The sequence below is a fragment of the Betta splendens genome, chromosome 13, assembly GCF_900634795.4.
Source record: "Betta splendens chromosome 13, fBetSpl5.4, whole genome shotgun sequence".
NCBI lineage: Eukaryota > Metazoa > Chordata > Actinopteri > Anabantiformes > Osphronemidae > Betta > Betta splendens.
The window spans coordinates 4,254,971-4,274,871 of NC_040893.2; the positions used below are offsets into that span (position 1 = coordinate 4,254,971).

The following is a 19,901-nucleotide window of genomic DNA, read 5'->3' on the forward strand; positions in this document are numbered from 1 at the left end:
AGAAGGTGCGCTTTTTTAAGACAGAACTTCTGTCTCTAACTCGTCACTACAGCCACAATTTTTACTCTATCAACGTAATTACTTCACTAAATCGTAGTCATACTTGTCTTCTTTCTAATGATGTGTCTGGCTATACCCTCAGACCTATACTTTAGTCGCTATCAACCTCAAAGCGCAGAGAGATCCCGAAATTCTCCCATAGACTCTAATGATAATTTTCGGCAGACGTCTGGGGAGAAAAACAGAGGAGACATATTTTGAAATTGCCACTGTGGCTACAAGCTTTTATCCTCAAATATAAAATTCACACCATTTGCTCATTGAAGCCTTGGGACTCGTAAAATGAAATAATTTTTGTGATAACTATCATGGTTTAGCTGGAACAAGCCTGTTTATACAGGGTGAAACTCTGCTTTTACAGAGCAGAGTGAGCCTGATTTTCCCGCCTTTCGTCTCCATGGCGACGGCGCAGCTGCAGATTTCACTGACAGGTCAAACTGCTGATGCTCAGTGTAGACAGCAGTTCCATGCTTGTTACTGATTACTCAACTACACTATTGGATTGTGTAGTAATTAAGCACACACTTTCTCTAAATCCTTTCAAAATAAAAGCACCAAGCCAAATAATTAACTTTAATAGCAATATTTCAACTTTTAGATGGGTAATTATGACTATTTAAAGATAGATTAACAGTTTAGTAATTGCCCACACGTGCTTCCTCTACATCCTTTCAGAATAAAAGCACCAATGCCAATTATTAGCTTTAACTGCACTGTTTTTACCTTTGAATGGGTAATTAAAGACTAATTGACAGTTACGCTATTACCCCCACACATTTCCTCTAAATCCTTTCAAAATAAAAGCACCAATTACAATTTATTACCTTTAATGGCAAGATTGATTAAAAAAATTTGTGGTTCTGAATACTTACCAATCGTTAATGGGACTACTTTAGAGTTCAGTAAATAGCCACTCAAACTTATTAGAGTGCTTTTATTCTGAAAGGGCTAAATCTAAATCTTTTGCTTTAATAGGGCTATTCTTGCTATTGAATGATAAATTATGACTATCTAATGACTATTTTATAGTTTAGTAATCGCCCACACACAACCTCTAAATCCTATCAAAATAAAAGCACCAATGTAATTTATTACCTAAATGGCAAGATTTTTGTTTCTGACTGGTAAATTTCTACTAGTTATTAAAATATTACACAGTTAGGTAATTATTTACAAATACTTTCTTCAAATCAAAAAGATAGTCAGCTTATTTATGATTGTCAACAATGCACATTGGTCAACCTTTTAATCTTTGACATCTTTTAACCTTGGTCAACTTTTGAATCATTGTCATCTCTTTAATATTGTCATAGTATGACCTTGGTCATCTTTTTAATCATCATCTTTTTAATCGCCATCTTTTGTCATCGTTTTAATCTTTGTCAACGTTTTCTCGTTTTCATCGTTTTCATCGTTTTGCCGTAGTCAACTTTTTGACGTCAGCAGCTTAATCAGCGTTTGTCATCGTTGCGGCAGCAGATCAGCTCTCCCACGTAATTTCTCGAGAAATTACTTTTTCTAGTTATTATTCTTATTATTTCGCCCCGTTTTTCGGTCGCTATCTACTTCTCAACGCTTCATCGCAGAATCATCGTTCAACGTTCTAAACGTGCGTCATCGTTAGACGATGCAGGCTATTACTTTTCACGTTTTCAGCTTTTCAACTTTTAACGTTATTCATCGTTTTCCGTCGTTTTTTTATAATGGTCGTCTATGGGAATCATCGTTCAACTTTTTGTCAACTTGCCTCTTTTCATCAGCGTCTATCATCGTCATACTTTGGCGTAGAAACGTCATTTTAACGTCAAAAGCGTCTATCATCTTTCAGCGTTCTCCGTGTAAATCAGCGTCCTCGTATCTTTTATAGTTTTTGACTTGTGAGCGTTTAAATATGGTGTGGTTTTTGTTAAATTTTCAGCTTTTCCATTAGTGTGTGTTGGGTCAGTTAGAGTGCGTGATGTCACAGCTACAGTGAGAAGGTGCGCCTTTTTAAGACAGAACTTCTGTCTCTAACTCGTCACTACAGCCACAATTTTTACTCTATCAACATAATTACTTCACTAAATCGTAGTCATACTTGTCTTCTTTCTAATGATGTGTCTGGAAATACCCTCAGACCTATACTTTAGTCGCTATCAACCTCAAAGCGCAGAGAGATCCCGAAATTCTCCCATAGACACTAATGATAATTTTCGGCAGACGTCTGGGGAGAAAAACAGAGGAGACATATTTTGAAATTGCCACTGTGGCTACAAGCTTTTATCCTCAAACATAAAATTCACACCATTTGCTCATTGAAGCCTTGGGACTCGTAAAATGAAATAATTTTTGTGATAACTATCATGGTTTAGCTGGAACAAGCCTGTTTATACAGGGTGAAACTCTGCTTTTACAGAGCAGAGTGAGCCTGATTTTCCCGCCTTTCGTCTCCATGGCGACGGCGCAGCTGCAGATTTCACTGACAGGTCAAACTGCTGATGCTCAGTGTAGACAGCAGTTCCATGCTTATTACTGATTACTCAACTACACTATTGGATTGTGTAGTAATTAAGCACACACTTCCTCTAAATCCTTTCAAAATAAAAGCACCAAGCCAAATAATTAGCTTTAATAGCAATATTTCAACTTTTAGATGGGTAATTATGGCTATTTAAAGATAGATTAACAGTTTAGTAATTACCCACACGTGCTTCCTCTACATCCTTTCAAAATAAAAGCACCAATGCCAATTATTAGCTTTAACTGCACTGTTTTTGCCTTTGAATGGGTAATTAAAGACTAATTGACAGTTACGCTATTACCCCCACACATTTCCTCTAAATCCTTTCAAAATAAAAGCACCAATTACAATTTATTACCTTTAATGGCAAGATTAATTAAAAAAAATTGTGGTTCTGAATACTTACCAATCGTTAATGGGACTACTTTAGAGTTCAGTAAATAGCCACTCAAACTTATTAGGGTGCTTTTATTCTGAAAGGGCTAAATCTAAATCTTTTGCTTTAATAGGGCTATTCTTGCTATTGAATGATAAATTATGACTATCTAATGACTATTTTATAGTTTAGTAATCGCCCACACACAACCTCTAAATCCTTTCAAAATAAAAGCACCAATGTAATTTATTACCTTAAATGGCAAGATTTTTGTTTCTGACTGGTAAATTTCTACTAGTTATTAAAATATTACACAGTTAGGTAATTATTTACAAATACTTTCTTCAAATCAAAAAGATAGTCAGCTTATTTATGATTGTCAACAATGCACATTGGTCAACCTTTTAATCTTTGACATCTTTTAACCTTGGTCAACTTTTGAATCATTGTCATCTCTTTAATATTGTCATAGTATGACCTTGGTCATCTTTTTAATCATCATCTTTTTAATCGCCATCTTTTGTCATCGTTTTAATCTTTGTCAACGTTTTCTCGTTTTCATCGTTTTCATCGTTTTGCCGTAGTCAACTTTTTGACGTCAGCAGCTTAATCAGCGTTTGTCATCGTTGCGGCAGCAGATCAGCTCTCCCACGTAATTTCTCGAGAAATTACTTTTTCTAGTTCTTATTATTATTATTTCGCCCCGTTTTTCGGTCGCTTTCATCGTCTCAACGCTTCGTCGTAGAATCGCCGTTCAACTTTCTAAACGTGTGTCGTCTTTAGGAGATGGGGGCTATTACTTTTCACGTTTTCAGCTTTTCAACTTTTAACGTTATTCAACGTTTTTCGTCGTTTTTTTATAATGGGAATCATCGTTAAACTTTTTGTCAACTTGCCTCTTTTCGTCAGCTTCTGTCATCGTCATACTTTGGCGTAGAAACGTCATTTCAACGTCAAAAGCGTCTATCATCTTTCAACGTTCTCCGTGTAAATCAGCGTCCTCGTATCTTTTATAGTTTTCGACTTGTGAGCGTTTAAATATGGTGTGGTTTTTGTTAAATTTTCAGCTTTTCCATTAGTGTGTATTGCGTCTGCTAGAGTGCGTGATGTCACACAGCGAGTGAGAAGGTGCGCTTTTTTAAGACAGAACTTCTGTCTCTAACTCGTCACTACAGCCACAATTTTTACTCTATCAATGTAATTACTTCACTAAATCGTAGTCATACTTGTCTTCTTTTTAATGATGTGTATATACCCTGGATATACCCTCAGACCTATACTTTAGTCGCTATCAACCTCAAAGTGCAGAGAGATCCTGAAATTCTCCCATAGACTCTAATGATAATTTATGGCAGACGTCTGGGGAGAAAAACAGAGGAGACATATTTTGAAATTGCCACTGTGGCTACAAGCTTTTGTCCTTAAACATAAAATTCACACCATTTGCTCATTTAAGCCTTGGGACTCGTAAAATGAAATAATCTTTGTGATAACTATCATGGTTTAGCTGGAACAAGCCTGTTTATACAGGGTGAAACTCTGCTTTTACAGAGCAGAGTGAGCCTGATTTTCCCGCCTTTCGTCTCCATGGCGACGGCACAGCTGCAGGTGTCACTGACAGGTCAAACTCCTGATGCTCAGTGTAGACAGCAGTTCCATGCTTATTACTGATTACTCAACTACACTATTGGATTGTGTAGTAATTAAGCACACACTTCCTCTAAATCCTTTCAAAATAAAAGCACCAAGCCAAATATTTAGCTTTAATAGCAATATTTCTGCTTTTAGATGGGTAATTATGACTACTTAAAGATATATTAACAGTTACACACATGCTTCCTCTACATCCTTTCAAAATAAAAGCACCAATGCCAATTATTAGCTTTAGCTGCACTGTTTTTGCCTTTGAATGGGTAATTATGATTATTTAAAGACTAATTGACAGTTACGCTATTACCCTCACACATTTCCTCTAAATCCTTTCAAAATAAAAGCACCAATTACAATTTTTTTAGCTTTAATGGCAAGATTGATTAGAAAATTTGTGGTTCTGAATACTTACCAATCGTTAATGAGACTACTTCAGAGTTCAGTAAATAGCCACTCAAACTTACTAGGGTGCTTTTATTCTGAAAGGGCTGTATCTAAATCTTTTGCTTTAATAGGGCTGTTCTTGTTATTGAATGATAAATTATGACTATCTCATGACTATTTTATAGTTTAGTAATCGCCCACACACAACCTCTAAATTCTTTCAAAATAAAAGCACCAATGTAATTTATTACCTTAAATGGCAAGATTTTTGTTTCTGACTGGTAAATTTCTACTAGTTATTAAACTATTACACAGTTAGGTAATTATTTACAAATACTTTCTTCAAATCAAAAAGCTAGTCAGCTTATTTATGATTGTCAACAATGCACCTTAGTCAACTTTTTAATCTTTGACATCTTTTTACCCTGGTCAACTTTTGAATCATTGTCATATTTTTAATCTTGTCTTAGTATGACCTTGGTCATCTTTTTAATCATCATCTTTTAATCGCCATCTTTTGTCATCGTTTTAATCTTTGTCAACGTTTTCTCGTTTTCAGCGTTTTGCCGTAGTCAACTTTTGGACGTCAGCAGCTTAATCAGCATTTGGCATTGTTGCGGCAGAAGATCAGCTCTCCCACGTAATTTCTCGAGAAGTTACTTTTTCTAGTATTTAATTTATTTTTATTCATTTGTGAATGAAAAAGCTTTTGCCGGTCAGTGAAATTTGTTGATATTTTTATCCAGTCTGCAAGGTCTTAAACTTGCTTAGTAAAGCTTTAAGGATGGGTAAATTCTTGGCTTCCCTGAGTCATGTACCAAAGTGTTCCTGGTCAAGACAGCCTAAGAATCCTAAACTTGTCAGCATCTGGTGTGTGAATGTGTGTGTGAATGCAGTGTTAAAGTGCTATACAAGTGCAGGACAAGATTTTATTACACTTTGTTAGTAAAGATTTACTTTTTTTGGTGGAGTAATAGGCAGTTACCTTTCTGCTGCAGAGCCAGCTGTCTCTTGGTCTCGATGTCCTGCAAGGTTGCAGCCAGGTTCCTGGGCAGACTGCCAGTACGATTAGTCACCAGCAGGGGACTCTGCTGAAAAATCATTGGTCATTCCTTGATATGGAATATGCAAACTCGAGACTAATGCATTTATGAATTTAAACTTCAAGCTTAACCATAAAGCCATGACTCAAAAATGGGAGGACGCAGGATGCTCAAGCGACCAGGATTACGCATCCTGCGTCTGCTCTACATCTCCATGAATTTAAGAGAAGTACTAGTAGCTTTTGGCTGATAATGTTTCGCAGAGAACACAAGAACAGAAAAAAAAGCATATTAAGATTTAAAATAAAGGATTGTCAAACTGTCATACTTTGGAGCTTGTGTTGCGTCCCAGTGTTGCTGCTCCATGTTGTAGAGGTGATGAGGAGCTTGCTTTAGACTGTGAAAGAGACAGGCCTGGATCACTATCCATCTTGGAGCGGAACCCCTTATGGAAAAGGCAGAGGGGTTGAATAGATGGAGATTAGATGTTAAACAAAATTAGAACGACAACTAAAGACAGCATAATCGAGATGAGATCACATGCTTTAAAGCATTTTCTGTGATTGCTCACAAATATTGGTAGAACACTTCAATAAAAGGAAGGAATGAATCAAGTTCAATAGTTTGTTTTACTGACAAGGTGCTGGACAATACACAATTTAAAAACAACAACTCTGATCAGGCCACCTAAATTAAAATTCTATTCACTACTGTAAAAAAAAACTGTGTCTAAATGTTAACACTGACAGCCGTGACTGAGGTTTCGTGAGGTCAGTCACTACAGTTGATTACTCAACTTTATGCCACCCTTTTCTCCTACAGCATCCAAATAAGGCAAACACTGAAACTCCATCACCAGTGTTCAACTGTTACATTCACAAATGCATTCAGCTTGCTTCAACTGTTCTGTTTTGAGGCATTGCTAGATACTACTAACTGCCATTACCAAATATTCACACATGAATATGGCATTTTTAAAAGCCTAAAATTAACGCGTTAGAGAGAAAGAGAAAGAAGTAAAAAAGGTCCTCTACCTGCAACAAAGGCCTGCGGCCTGAGAAAGACTTAGATGGCAAAGGAGGACAGAGCTGGCTGGAACCAACCATTAGCTCCTGGTACCACTGCTCTAAGTCAAGCTTGTGGAGGTGAGGCCTACTGCTCTCAGACTGGTACTGGAGAGCATATAGAAGGAGCAGGACAGAACAGGAACCGAAGAGAAACGAAATTTTAGAAAGCATTCAAAGACAGCAGGAAAGATGCAGAAAAGATTGTATCCATCTTTCAAAGCTATGATTAACAATTTGTGTCTTCTGCCATTTGTTACTGTTGTCAGTCCCTGCATTATGCTTCATACCCTCCAGCTGCCAAATCTTTTTTACATGTCTGTATTTTAATTCTATGTTCCTGTTGCAATGACCCAGTTTCTCATATGAACATTTATGTGTCATGTTAATTTAACTCCAATTTAAATTTAACTTTAAGTCTCCAGTAGTTGTAGAAACACTGAACCACTGACTGAGTCATGCACATTTAGACACAGGTCATGAGCCAAATTATATACGACCAGACTGGAATATAATTTAGAAAGCTAATTCATTTCTGACACAGACAAATTAACCAATTCAAAGATGGTTTAGATTAATTATTTATAAAAAAAAAAAAGAAAGCTACATGTAGGGCCCAAAAGGTTACTATGAAGTTTTTCAGATACAAGCAGAGAAATCCTTTTACATGGAAAGGGCAGAGATAAGTTAATACCATTAAGAATTAATTAGAACCACTGAGAACAAAGTGAAAGCGTTAAGTGATACAGGTTGTGATGAAACGACCTGGGTGGACTGGTTCCCTTCATCTGTAAGGTTTAGATTTCTTAGTAGGCATTAGTTGTTATTGTTGTTAGAACTATGCATAGGTAGGATTTTGGTTATTTTTACTTTTATTATCATTATATTATATATTATATTATACATTATTATCATCATGATTGTTAACCTTATATTTAATATTTTTGGTGGGTCATTTCATCCCAAACCCACCAAACCTTAGTTAGACTCATAGTTGAGTGACTGAATTCAGAATTCAAGAATCCTGTTGGAGTCTTGAATCTGTTGCTGCGTCGTCAAAACACATACTGTAGGGTATGACCTCAAACTATATAATTATTTTAAACTATTACCTAACACAGTACAATACAGCAGGGGAAGAATAGCAAAGACAGCACACACCTCCATAGAAAGAGACAGGGATGAACCATGAGGAGAAGGGATGCAGGAGAAGACTTGATCTATTGCTCCAGACTGCAGTGGCTGGTGAAGAGGGGAGGTAGGGGATGATTCCACCTTTGGCATCCCATAAATCTGATTTAACTGTCCCACAGTCACATACTCCTTTACCAGAGGCAAAAGGCACACAAACAGAAAGGGGAAAGAAGATAAAAAGAGACAGAAGTGTGAGGGTGGTGGTAGATAAGCAAGGGGAGGGAAAATATGTCCAAATAGTAGCTGTGCCTCACAAAAGTGTAAAGGAAAGAAGGACTAAGGAAGCACTGGTCAAAATACAACACACAGAATATACACAATAAACACAAGAGACTGGTATTAACAGCAAACCTTGGCCTTTTGTCACATCACTAACTGCATGCCACGTCTTCAGAAACACATCAACGAGATCACCTACAAGCACGGTTTCATTTTAACCAGACAGCTATTTATTATATTACAGTGGAGGCAGTCTGATCAACAGAAAACCAGCAGAGGGAGCAGTGTGATGCCAGAACAGAAGGACAGAAGCAGAGGCGAGAGGCTCATACGCAACCAAGACAGGAAACACATAAGACAGAAGGTCTTGCTAAATGCAGAATTTACAACAAATGAGTGGCTATGGGAGGTAAATGCCCGTGCTGCCGTACATCTTATAAACAGCTTCATGAACTTCTGAACACCACCTCAACAATGAATGTACCAAATTGCCAACATGCAAGAATGTCTTTTTACACAAACACAGACACTACATAAGCACACAGCCAACCCATCCTACAGTATTCATAATATCTGGTATGAAATCAATCCAGAGTCTGTGTGAAAACAACCCCCCCCTACACACACACACACACACACACACACACACACACACACACACACACACAGGGTACTCCAACTCTCAAAGATGAAAAAAGGGAGATCTCAGATGAAATAAGTTTGAACATTAACATGGCATTGTTGTAAAAAGAAACCTGGGCAACATGATTGCACAGGTGTAACTACTATAGAGCCACAGTGCGACTGGAACACTGACAGTGTCAATGTGTGATCGGGACAAAACAACAGAGCGAGAGCAGTGGACCTCATGCGGGGATCATTAGTTGAGGTACAGTACCTCAGTGAAGCTGCTGGAGTACAACTGATAAGGAGGGGGGGTTGCAAGTAGAAAGCAGAGGCTCGAGGGAAAGAAAGCTGGGAGGAATGGACATCTTCCAGTTCAGCTTTGCTAATGTGGAGCATTTCCTGTTCCAACAGTTCATAGATAATAGCTTTTATTGCCTACAAAAAGCTATATGCTAATTGATTTTCATACAACATGAAGTTTAAGGGAATGTGCTGTTCTCCTTCTTTGTGTGGTTTGTTTGACACAATATCAGCAGCTCCTAATAAACGTTTTTTCCGCATTAAATTTTCTATTAATTATCACCATTCATGTTGAACAGTGGTTAAGAGTAAATACCTTTTCACCACATATGTACAGACAGCACTCTTACCTCTCTCATAGGAGCGGGGGATTTAGGAAAGCTCTTTCCTCCAGTTAGGCTGTTGTATTTCTTTTCCAGAGCCAACAGTCTCTCCTTTTCCTGAAACATAACAGCATAAGTATTTACACTGCAAATTTAAAATGATAAAAGCTCCCAAAATTTGCATTTTGCATGTACAGGTCATCATGCACCTTTTGGAACATTTGCAGTGTAAAGCTTCTGTCTTTAGTAAGTCGGTCAAACTCCTGAGATGCCTGCAGGCTGAGTTGTTTGGCCTGGTTTTCTAGAGCTGACACCTTCTCCTAAACAAGACAACACAAAAACATGTTAAATGCCACAGTTATAAATTACTTTGTACTAGCCTAAATCAATACTAAATAAACTATTTGCAATTTTGCAAGCAACAGCTGCATTTCTTACACAAAACTATTATTGGGAAAATCTTGCAATAGGTCCACCAGGTATTCGCTCACCTTCCTCTTCGCCACAATGCTGTGATACTGGGCACTCTCCTGCAGCAGCTGCTGGCTGATAGTTTCTCTTTCCTCCTCCAAGCTGCTTTCTCTCTCCAACTGCTGAAACTCCAGATCCTCAAACTTTTTGGTTTCTGCTTCCAACGCCTCACCATCCTGATGGAGAACCACACTTGTCATAACTAGCAATGCTATACACACAAAGTCTATTGTTTATTCAAGAATCGCCCACTATTCCCTCACTGGGAAAACTGCTGGTAGCAAAGCAAACAGGCCTTAATATTTTTATTTGAAAAACATTAAGTTGCCAGCTGAAGCTCTTTTTGGATCGAACGGGGACCATGTCGTGCTTAGTAAAACAGGGAGCCACAGGAACATGCTTCCACTGCAGCACAGTTATTGTTTTGTAAAATGATGCACCTCTATTAAAATCAAATGACAAGTGACAAACATTTTAATATTATTGCTTAAATACAATTGCACTAAAAACTAACTTTTTGTGACGCATATTCTACCATATAGACCAAACACTTGCTGACAGCTGAAGAGATAAGTGAAGAGGATTGTGCTGTGCTGTGTAAAGCTTTGAAAGAACCCCAGGCTTTATGCAAGCGATTATAATAATAATAATAATAACAACAACAACAAGCAACACAAAATGTCAAACACCTAAACATCGGAACATTGTGTTTCACCTTAATCCTGAATTGCACCACAACCTGATGTCATACTTCATATCTGCTGGCTGCTGTGCTCTCTAAATGTGAAACAAATACAACCAAAGGGGCTCTTAAAACATAGAACAACAGGGCAAGAAGGATCTACGTTAACTAATTAGTGATTGGTTAAATATATGTGAGCCATGACAAATCACAGAAGAGATGCAGGTCAGTTTCACACATGCAGTGCAGTAGAATTTACTAAAATGCATTACTAGCAATCAGGAGCTATTTGCATGTCCCTCTGAAGACCTGAAGAATCCAAATGAAGTAGGTTTGCAAAAAAATGTCTGCTGCATGTGAGATCTGTAGGGGCTTTCCATAAATACGCTGAGTGTGCATGTGTGTCAATAATCCACCTGTAGCAGTTCCCTGCTAAAAAGTTAATAAAGGGGCCAGTAAAACTATGTTTTGCCGGAGGACAGTACCAAGGAGAATAGAAAAAGGTAACTTCATCTGTAGGTAGTAGGAGGAGTATGGTAAGAGATTAAAGTTTAATTCATGTCATACCATCAGACTAAAAGAATGGAAATAATTCCCATTGAAACGAGCAAGGAACGTTAAAGCCTTACACTGAGAGGGTGGTTCACCACTACAGTGCTGTCACATTGTTGACCTTAAGGTGGTCTATTTTAAATATCTAGACAGTAATGTTAGCCTATTATTGTGTATATACATATGAACAATATACAAACAGATGTAGTAAAAGTGGAAGCAGATGTTTGTAATGTCTGGTTTGTGACTACTGTCTGGTAAGATCCATGGAAACAAAATAATTAACAATACAATACATTTAAGCACTTAAAATGACACTCGTTAACTAATTCACAACAATGCAACCCAAGTCAAAAAACTAAGAAAGCAATAAGTAAGCAGTTAGCCTATTATTTTATTTTATATTATTAGAACAGCATTCATGGCCCTGTACGAGGATAAACAGTTGAGATGATTGAGGATTTGGTTATCTCTCATCTCAAACTACTGAATTATCACATTTCAGCGATGTATTCAGCTGGTATTCTGCAAATTTAAGCAGCAGTTTTCAAAGACTGCACCTTTTCTTTCTGGCACAAATTGATATTTATAGCATCTATTGTTTATAGTATATATAATTTAAATACTAAATATTGATTTTTGTTTACTGTTTTGCTGTATTACATGATACTAAATTATTTTACTATTACAAATGCATTTTGTTAATACTGATTAACTATATTTAGCTAGGAAGCTTCTGCTTGACGTAACGACCCACCCTTTTGAGCTGTTCCTGCAATTGTTCCCGCAGAGACTCGGGACAGTTATGAACTTGTTTCTTCAGCTTGGCGTAGCCCTCCTGGAGGCCCTGCATGGCCCGGCGCTCTGCCTCAACATTTGCTCTTGCCTAAAAAGACACAACACACATAGGATGGATGGGCGAGTGGAGAAAGAAACACATTACTCAAAAATCACACCATGCCACAAGTTAGTGACAAACACACTGATTTTAGATATGGGACAGAAAGTGGACCCTAACCAGTTTATGATCAGTGAAACAATGTTGATAAGAAAATGTGTCATGGCATCTGGACTTATTTTTTCTAGGTCCACCTCTCCAAGTAGCTCAGTCTGAGAACTAGCCGCACACCAGAAATCAATCTTACAGTTTGATTTCACTTCACATCTGTGAAGAATAGGCTTGTTACATGGGCAACAGCAGGAGGATGAGAAAGTTGATGTCAAACCAAACTGGTGAATACATTTTTGGTCTCTAGCCAAATTTTCAGACTAATGAAGCATAGGTAGGAAAATGTTTTGGCCTAAAGGGCCAGATGCCATGACTCAACTTCCAGGCAACTTCAACAAGATGACTAAGAATCCTGATTGTAGCTCCAATGTTTTTTTGTCTATACAGTGTTTGAAGCACTTCAGTTCTGGTACAGTGAAGCCAATGAATCTATAGTATATTCAAAAATATTGGATGAAATATTTGATTTAAGTATATCAGTCACTAGTTCACTTCCTATAGGATTTCCAATCATAAGTGACTTTCCTTTTTGTTTCTATGGACACTAGGTAGCGAATGTCCATAGTATTGTTTCCCCAATACGATGTCATACATCACAGTGAATTAAAGGGTGAATGAAGTGTACCATGGGCAATGTCACTGTGAATGCAAGAAAGAGAAAATATTAAATTTAATGGATAATGGTTAGTTAGTGGAGTGAGCAGAAATATCCAAATGACAGGTGACAAACAATGTTAAATGTCTAATCATTTATGTGACGCTTTCAAAGTTAGGGGAAGCTAGGAATGTTCGTTATCATACAGTAGGGTCACCAAAAGACTCAAAGCAGGTAGAAATGCCCTACAGTATGTAGACAGTGTAGAAGCACCGTTAATGGTTTGTAAAGTGTGTATCCACTGTTTTGCATTCAACAGTATACACAAGCTTAACTAATATGTGAAACTTGAGGACTTGAATTGAATCAATGGATTCAAATAAAGCATTTCCCACACCCTTTATCAACCACAGACTTTACTTTGTCCTTTTCCCTCTGGATAGCGGTCTCCAGATTGTCCAACTTTTGCTGCAGTTGAGCGATGATGTCCGTCTCTGCCTCCATCTGGTCAAGCTCTGCCTGCCTCTCGCCTTGCAGCAAGGCGCACTCCATCTCTGCCTGAAAGGCAGTACCAAACAGATCAGAACCTGGCAGAATCAGCTGCGATCATGCTGTGACCATGATGTGTATTTAGCTGGTATTAATCGATGTTATTGAAAATGTATCTTCTACAGTGTTTGTGAATCCAGTACTAAACATGCACATTAAATTAAATCAAGTTAGACTCGATAGGAAATTTCAAAGTCTCTGCTTCTGTACCTCTTGTTTGGATTCTCTGAGTTGTTGGTCCAGCTCTGTCAGCCGGGCTTTGAGCTCATCAATGCGAGCAAGGACAGTAACCCGCTTGTCCTCCAAGTAATTCAGTTCCAGACAACCTGAACTACCTAAACCAGAGTCCTCATGCTGCAGGGAGGTCAGTCATTTGAGAAAGGAAGCCAGGAGAAAAGTATAGTCAGAAAGTTGGTAGCGCACATCTTTTCATTACATATCTGATTTGATAGGCCTGTCAAACTGTAGTTTTGATGATCATCCGTTTACACATAAGTATTGATCAGGTTTTCTGTCACTTTCTTTTCATATTGTTTTGTTTCTCATTTAAAGACAATTAGAAGGTGCTGTTTCAGTTGGGTTTTGCCACTTTGTTGTTTTGTCTTTTGATATAGAAATGATCAAAACTATGTGGTGATTACAATGCTGTAATAGTCACAGAGGAGACAGTTTAGACTGGGAGAAGATGAAAGAAACAAACATTAGTAGGAAATTTAGGATTAATGAGGTCCTGTAGAATGCACATATCAACAAATTCACACAAACGCTCATGTCAGCTGACATAATTAGAATTTGTTTTACACTTTGGACCCTTAAGAATCCTTTTGTGGAATCTTGGTGATCCCTTCACCTTTGACTAAACACAGCCAATTGCATTACTTTAACATGCTGGTTCCACAACGGCATGCAGAGAGCATGATGATTTTTCCTCTAACCTGTCTGTCTCCAGTGTGCAGTGCTGATGCTGTGATGGGACCAGGAGATGTCCTCACCTCCTGATGAGTGCTCTCTGTACTACTACACTCCTCCTTTAGACTCTCTTCTTCAGTCTCCCTCTGCCTTTGTGCCAGGCACAAAGCAGCTGAGGACGGTGTTCCTCCCATGACATTCTCCATGGATGGTCTTCGCTCTGAGCCATCTGCCAGAACTGTCCTTACAGAGTCCATCGAGTCCAGGCCAGCACTCTCTCCTTTGTTGTATTCAGCACAAAGATTTAGGATGGTCTCTAGCCGCTGTCTCTCCTGTAGCAAAAAACAAGCACCACAAAAGAGGAAGGCATCATAGGTAAATATTAGGACACTTAAACCAAAACATATGTTTTAAAGCATCTATAATAAAACATAGCCCATTAAAACACTGTTCAAAATCGCAATCCATTTAAATAGACAAAATATGTGCAAGAATACATGAATGGATTTGGTGGTGATTTTAAACTAACTTCATAACCTTTTACACTGGTTAAACCAGTATGGGCTAAAAGTTAAAGATTATTGAATACTAGCATAACATTTTAGTTACTTTAGCATAATATTAATCCTAATGATCAATATTAAAATTTGACATTTACTGTAATAAGGCCTTTAGCTTTCAGTGAGCCACTTAAGTTTAGTTTCTACAGTGCCCATAACCACAGGTTAATATCATCTGTCACATTACTCCTATGATCATACATGTACAGTAAGATCTACAGGAGAGTATCAATCAGTCTTCACACAACCACACAAAGTCTTTTCCACTTTAAGGCCTGGTGGTGGCATGCTGTGATTGACTGTCAAGCTGTCACCATGAAGGGCCACTCCACCACCAGGGGCCCAGTCATGCAGGGCCAAAAAACTAACCTCTGAACTCTAAGTGTCTATAACTGTCTCCCACTGAGCCCTTCGGCTGGAGGCAGTGTCTAAGGCCTGCAGACAGACACAAATTACAGCTCTGCAGCACTGTTGACTTCTTCAACTAGCAGTAGTACTATTCTCTATATTTTGGATAAAGACGGGTAAACAAATACCCATCTACATTTTCTGAGACTGCTATAAAAACAAACCCCCGAGCCAATTTAACAGTTTAACATGCAGTGGGGTTTCTGATTGTTGAATTTCTTTGTGTAACACATTGAAAGAACAAATGCATCTTCATTAAGAAAAACAAGCCATTATAAATGACTTTCTAGCATATACAGGACTCTTTCAGCTGGACCCTGTTTTCAGACTTTCAGTCTGAAATCCCTCTGGATCACCTATGTTTTTTAACCACCATTGTTAAAAAAAACAAATTTATCTTTTCTGAAAGTCTTCAAACTGACAGAGCAGAAAATGATAGCCTACCAGAAACTGATCTTCTACTTTATATCAAAACTATGTGAGTTTTGGTAAACAGTGAAGCGCAATCTCATCAAAGCTGCAGGTTTATCAGGTCTAAATAGTAATACAGTTTGGTGGTAAAGTCTGTTGTTCACTGCCCCAGTAAGAACTGGAAGGGACACTTGAAACAGAAACATTAAAACGAAAGACTTTTTCGACTCAAAGACTCAACAACAACTGAAGCAGGTGTAATGCTTAAAGTGAAAGTGAACTATGTAAATAATATGCAAAGATACCAACAACTGGCAGGGCATACAGTACCTCATGGAGCAATGCTGTTAGGATAAGCTTCTCTTTAGCCTATACCAGCAGATACATGAGAATCTGCTCGGTGAGACAAGAATATAAAACTATCTATTCTAGCTCTGAAAGGCCTGGGAGATTTTGTTGCCCTGACTGGCTGGATTGGGGACACCCTACGTACACAGGTGGTGAATAAGGGGTAGTAATGACATATGGAGAGGACTTTCAAATAGAATTTTTTCCTGCACGCACATTCTACTCTTTACTTCAAATATGTAAATGAATTAAAGGTAGGCAGGAATAGAATGCAGGCATGAAACATACTTTGAAGTGCTTTTAAACTGTACAATTTGCTCAGGGTCTAACTTGCATCTTTTTATCTTTGGCTTTTTAATAATACATAAGTACGTGTAACCCTTTCAAGTGGTTTCCAATGCATTATACATCAAGAGTAGGCTCAGAAGCACAGATTCGGGGTGGATTTTTATTCAATTTAAGGCTTTTCACAAATTCCAAGCCTCAGTGGGAGATTATGGTGATATATAGTAGACGGGAGTCTACAGAACAAGGTGCTGTTTACATTTGCATCATATACTGTACAGCTAAGGTGCAAACCAGGTGATATGGTTTTACAGAAGTTGCAGATGCAAATGCAGAACAGGAGGAAAACACAATGTAGAAAAAGAATGTGAGAGGTTGGTGGTGGACGTACTCAGAGTGACATGGAGAAAATGACCCATTGTGGCTAAAGAGATAAACAGCATAGTTTACGGAAATGACAACTGTCTAACATATTAAGTTGCACAGTGGCCCTGTGATCTTCACAATTCAAATTGACATTATGATTTTAACATGATTTTGAGCCACACATTGTAAATAAAACTGTCTTAAAAGACGTACACTATAAAATAACATATAGGACGAGGGACAGGTTTGGACAGCATTGCTTGTTTTTTGATTCTTTGAATCACGTTTTAACCTGGCTGACAGAGGGTGAATTAGCACTTTACTACTGAACAGTTAGATGACCCCCTCTAGTGGAGAGGTCATAAAAAGCAACTTTTTTACGTGAAGAAAGATACAACATGATCGTCAAAACATTAAGACTTAATAAAACACCTGCAACACAGAAAGAATAACAACATGACATACTAATCTGGATGTTGTTTTCAGTTACAGAAATCACCACGTGGCAGGTTTGTTCTCGCGGTCTAAAGAATGGATTACTGCAGCTTCCCTAGGGACAGACAGAGGAGCAGATCTACGACTGCGCCAGATACAGAGCCACAGAGTTCACTCAACTTCTCTGTCTTATCTGTCCAAGCCTGCGTAGCTCTGATGAGTTTAAATGAAAACACAGATATGCCACCTTCCCTGTTACTGGTGATTTCAAAGGCAAGTGCTATCTGAAATCTAATTACATTAAGTATAGATCAAGTTACATATAGCTCTAAATACATAAATCTAATTACACACACACACACACACACACACACACACACACACACACACACACACACACACACACACACACACACACACACACACACACACACACACACACACACACACACACACACACACACACACTTCCAACATTTTTGGCTCTATACACTACTACAATGGATTTCCTACTTCCACCTCTTGAGGAGTGCAGACGTGTTTTCTCTCAGCTCCCACTCTACTTTGCTTGCAGTGTCCTTGTCCTGTATCTTCTGTGCACCCTGATCTGCTATTCTGGAATAACTATTTTTTGAACATAGAGCTAATTAACGCGTCACTCAGCGCATTGGATAAAGTTTTCTCACAAAGGAAAGGATTTTTCGGGAGAACCACCCTGCCCCTCGGGGACTCTTGCCTCTGGTTAGATGCAAGACGCTTGGAATTCCTGGTGCCCCGTGTGTCTGGAGCCACTATCCATCGAGGATGCGGAGGATCTATTCATAATTTGGACTTTGATAACTGGGCTAATCATAATTTGCTTTGTTGATGGCCCGGATTCATGGACTGACAACTAACATCTCATGTTGTTCGGATGATTTGCATCAGAGGATGACCCGAATTGAGGGACTGATCAGTAACATCTCAGCTGGTTTGGATGCTCGGATTGCAGGACTGACTAGTAAGATCGCAGCCTGTTTGCAGATGTTATTCGTCTGTCTCTTGTCTTCTTCCAGACAGACTGAACACTTGGTGAATATGGTGACAGCTTTATCTGACAGGTTTGAGGAGATGTCACGGCTACCCCAAGGTCCCACAAGAGGCGATGAAGCCCTGAGTTCTGATGGATTGGATTATTGATCTAGACAAATTAGTCATGGATTGTTAAATGTACTAGAATTGGCTGTGTAATATTCTGTCCCTTCTCCCTCACCCCTCCCTTCCTGGGTCCAATCTAGCTCACCAGCTGTGCTTCTATCTTCTTTACCTTATTGTGTCTTCCTTCAAGAACAACTTTTGGACTGGCTTGTAAACATCTTGGTCGGCCTCGGTTATACATCTACAAACAACACTTCACTATACTGATGCAGATACACCCTCTGCCCTACCCTCCAAGACTAGTCTCACAATCTGCTCTCCGGCACCATCTATCTCATCATTCCACCCCAGCCTGATGTGTCCATAAAAACATTCCAGCGAGTTTCCACTTGTACTGTGCCCACTCCTGTATTTTATCGTTTTGTTTTTGTATCGTACTGATTGTATTGCAACTTGCCTAACTTGCTTCAGGAATGGCGCAGTCGGAACAGTCCCTTGGCAATTCCTTGTTTGTCCTGTGCAAACTTGGCGAATAAACTGATTCTGAAATAAAACGAACAAGATGTGGGACCAAAAGTACCACCAAGACCAAAAGTAATCTGACAATTGGTTTGTTTCTCAGCTGTTTCATGGCCAGGTGTGTGTTATTCCCTCATTTATTATTTTAATTACAATGAGCAGATAAAAGGTCCAGAGTTCATCTGAAGTGTGCTGTATGCATTTGGAATCTGTTGCTGTCAACTCTCAAGATGAGATCCTAAGAGCTGTCATTATCAGTGAAGCAAGCCATCATTAGACTGAAAAAAACAAAAGAAAGCCAGAGAGATAGCAAAAAATATAAGGCGTGGCCAAAATGACTTTCTGGAATATTCTTTAAAAAAAATATTTTATAATTTATTTATTTATATACACACTCTATTCTCACCCTCCGCGGGTGGTCTCATCCACTTTCCAAGCACGGGTCCTCTACCAGAGGCCAGGGAGCTTGAGGGTTCTGCGCAGTATCCTTGCTGTTCCTAGGACTGCACTTTTCTGGACTGAGATTTCGGATGTTTTTCCAGGGATCTGTCGTAGCCACTCCTCCAGTTTGGGGGTCACAGCCCCTAGTGCTCCGATCACCACAGGCACCACTGTGGCCTTCACCTTCCAAGCCTTCTCCAGTTCTTCTCTGAGCCCTTGGTATTTCTCTAGTTTCTCATGTTCCTTTTTCCTGATGTTGCCATCGCTTGGTATTGCCACATCCACCACTACGGCTTTCCTCTGCTCTTTATCCACCACCACAATGTCTGGTTGGTTCGCCATTACCATTCTGTCAGTCTGGATCTGGAAGTCCCACAGGATCTTGGCTTGCTCGTTCTCTACCACCTTGGGAGGTGTTTCCCACTTTGACCTTGGGGTTTCCAGTCCATACTCCGCGCAGATGTTCCTGTATACTATGCCAGCC

At 38.8% G+C, this 19,901-nt stretch overlaps 1 protein-coding gene across 16 annotated transcripts in view; it reads right to left on the bottom strand.

Moving 5' to 3' along the window:
* Positions 1–19,901, bottom strand: part of phldb1b (pleckstrin homology-like domain, family B, member 1b) — a 78,599-nt gene that overhangs the window by 19,749 nt on the left and 38,949 nt on the right. For 8 of the 16 annotated variants that reach the window (XM_055514278.1, XM_029170264.3, XM_055514276.1 and 5 more), the window contains 11 exons: positions 14,534–14,839; positions 13,809–13,952; positions 13,470–13,607; positions 12,203–12,331; positions 10,232–10,387; positions 9,950–10,060; positions 9,768–9,857; positions 8,239–8,400; positions 7,048–7,185; positions 6,342–6,458; positions 5,956–6,061 (listed from right to left, as the gene is read on the bottom strand). In XM_055514278.1, the coding sequence (XP_055370253.1) occupies positions 5,956–6,061; positions 6,342–6,458; positions 7,048–7,185; positions 8,239–8,400; positions 9,768–9,857; positions 9,950–10,060; positions 10,232–10,387; positions 12,203–12,331; positions 13,470–13,607; positions 13,809–13,952; positions 14,534–14,839 (1,597 nt within the window). The remainder of the gene's footprint in view (positions 1–5,955; positions 6,062–6,341; positions 6,459–7,047; positions 7,186–8,238; positions 8,401–9,767; positions 9,858–9,949; positions 10,061–10,231; positions 10,388–12,202; positions 12,332–13,469; positions 13,608–13,808; positions 13,953–14,533; positions 14,840–19,901) is intronic. The other 8 variants (XM_055514277.1, XM_029170277.3, XM_029170265.3 and 5 more) reach the window with 6 other exon arrangements.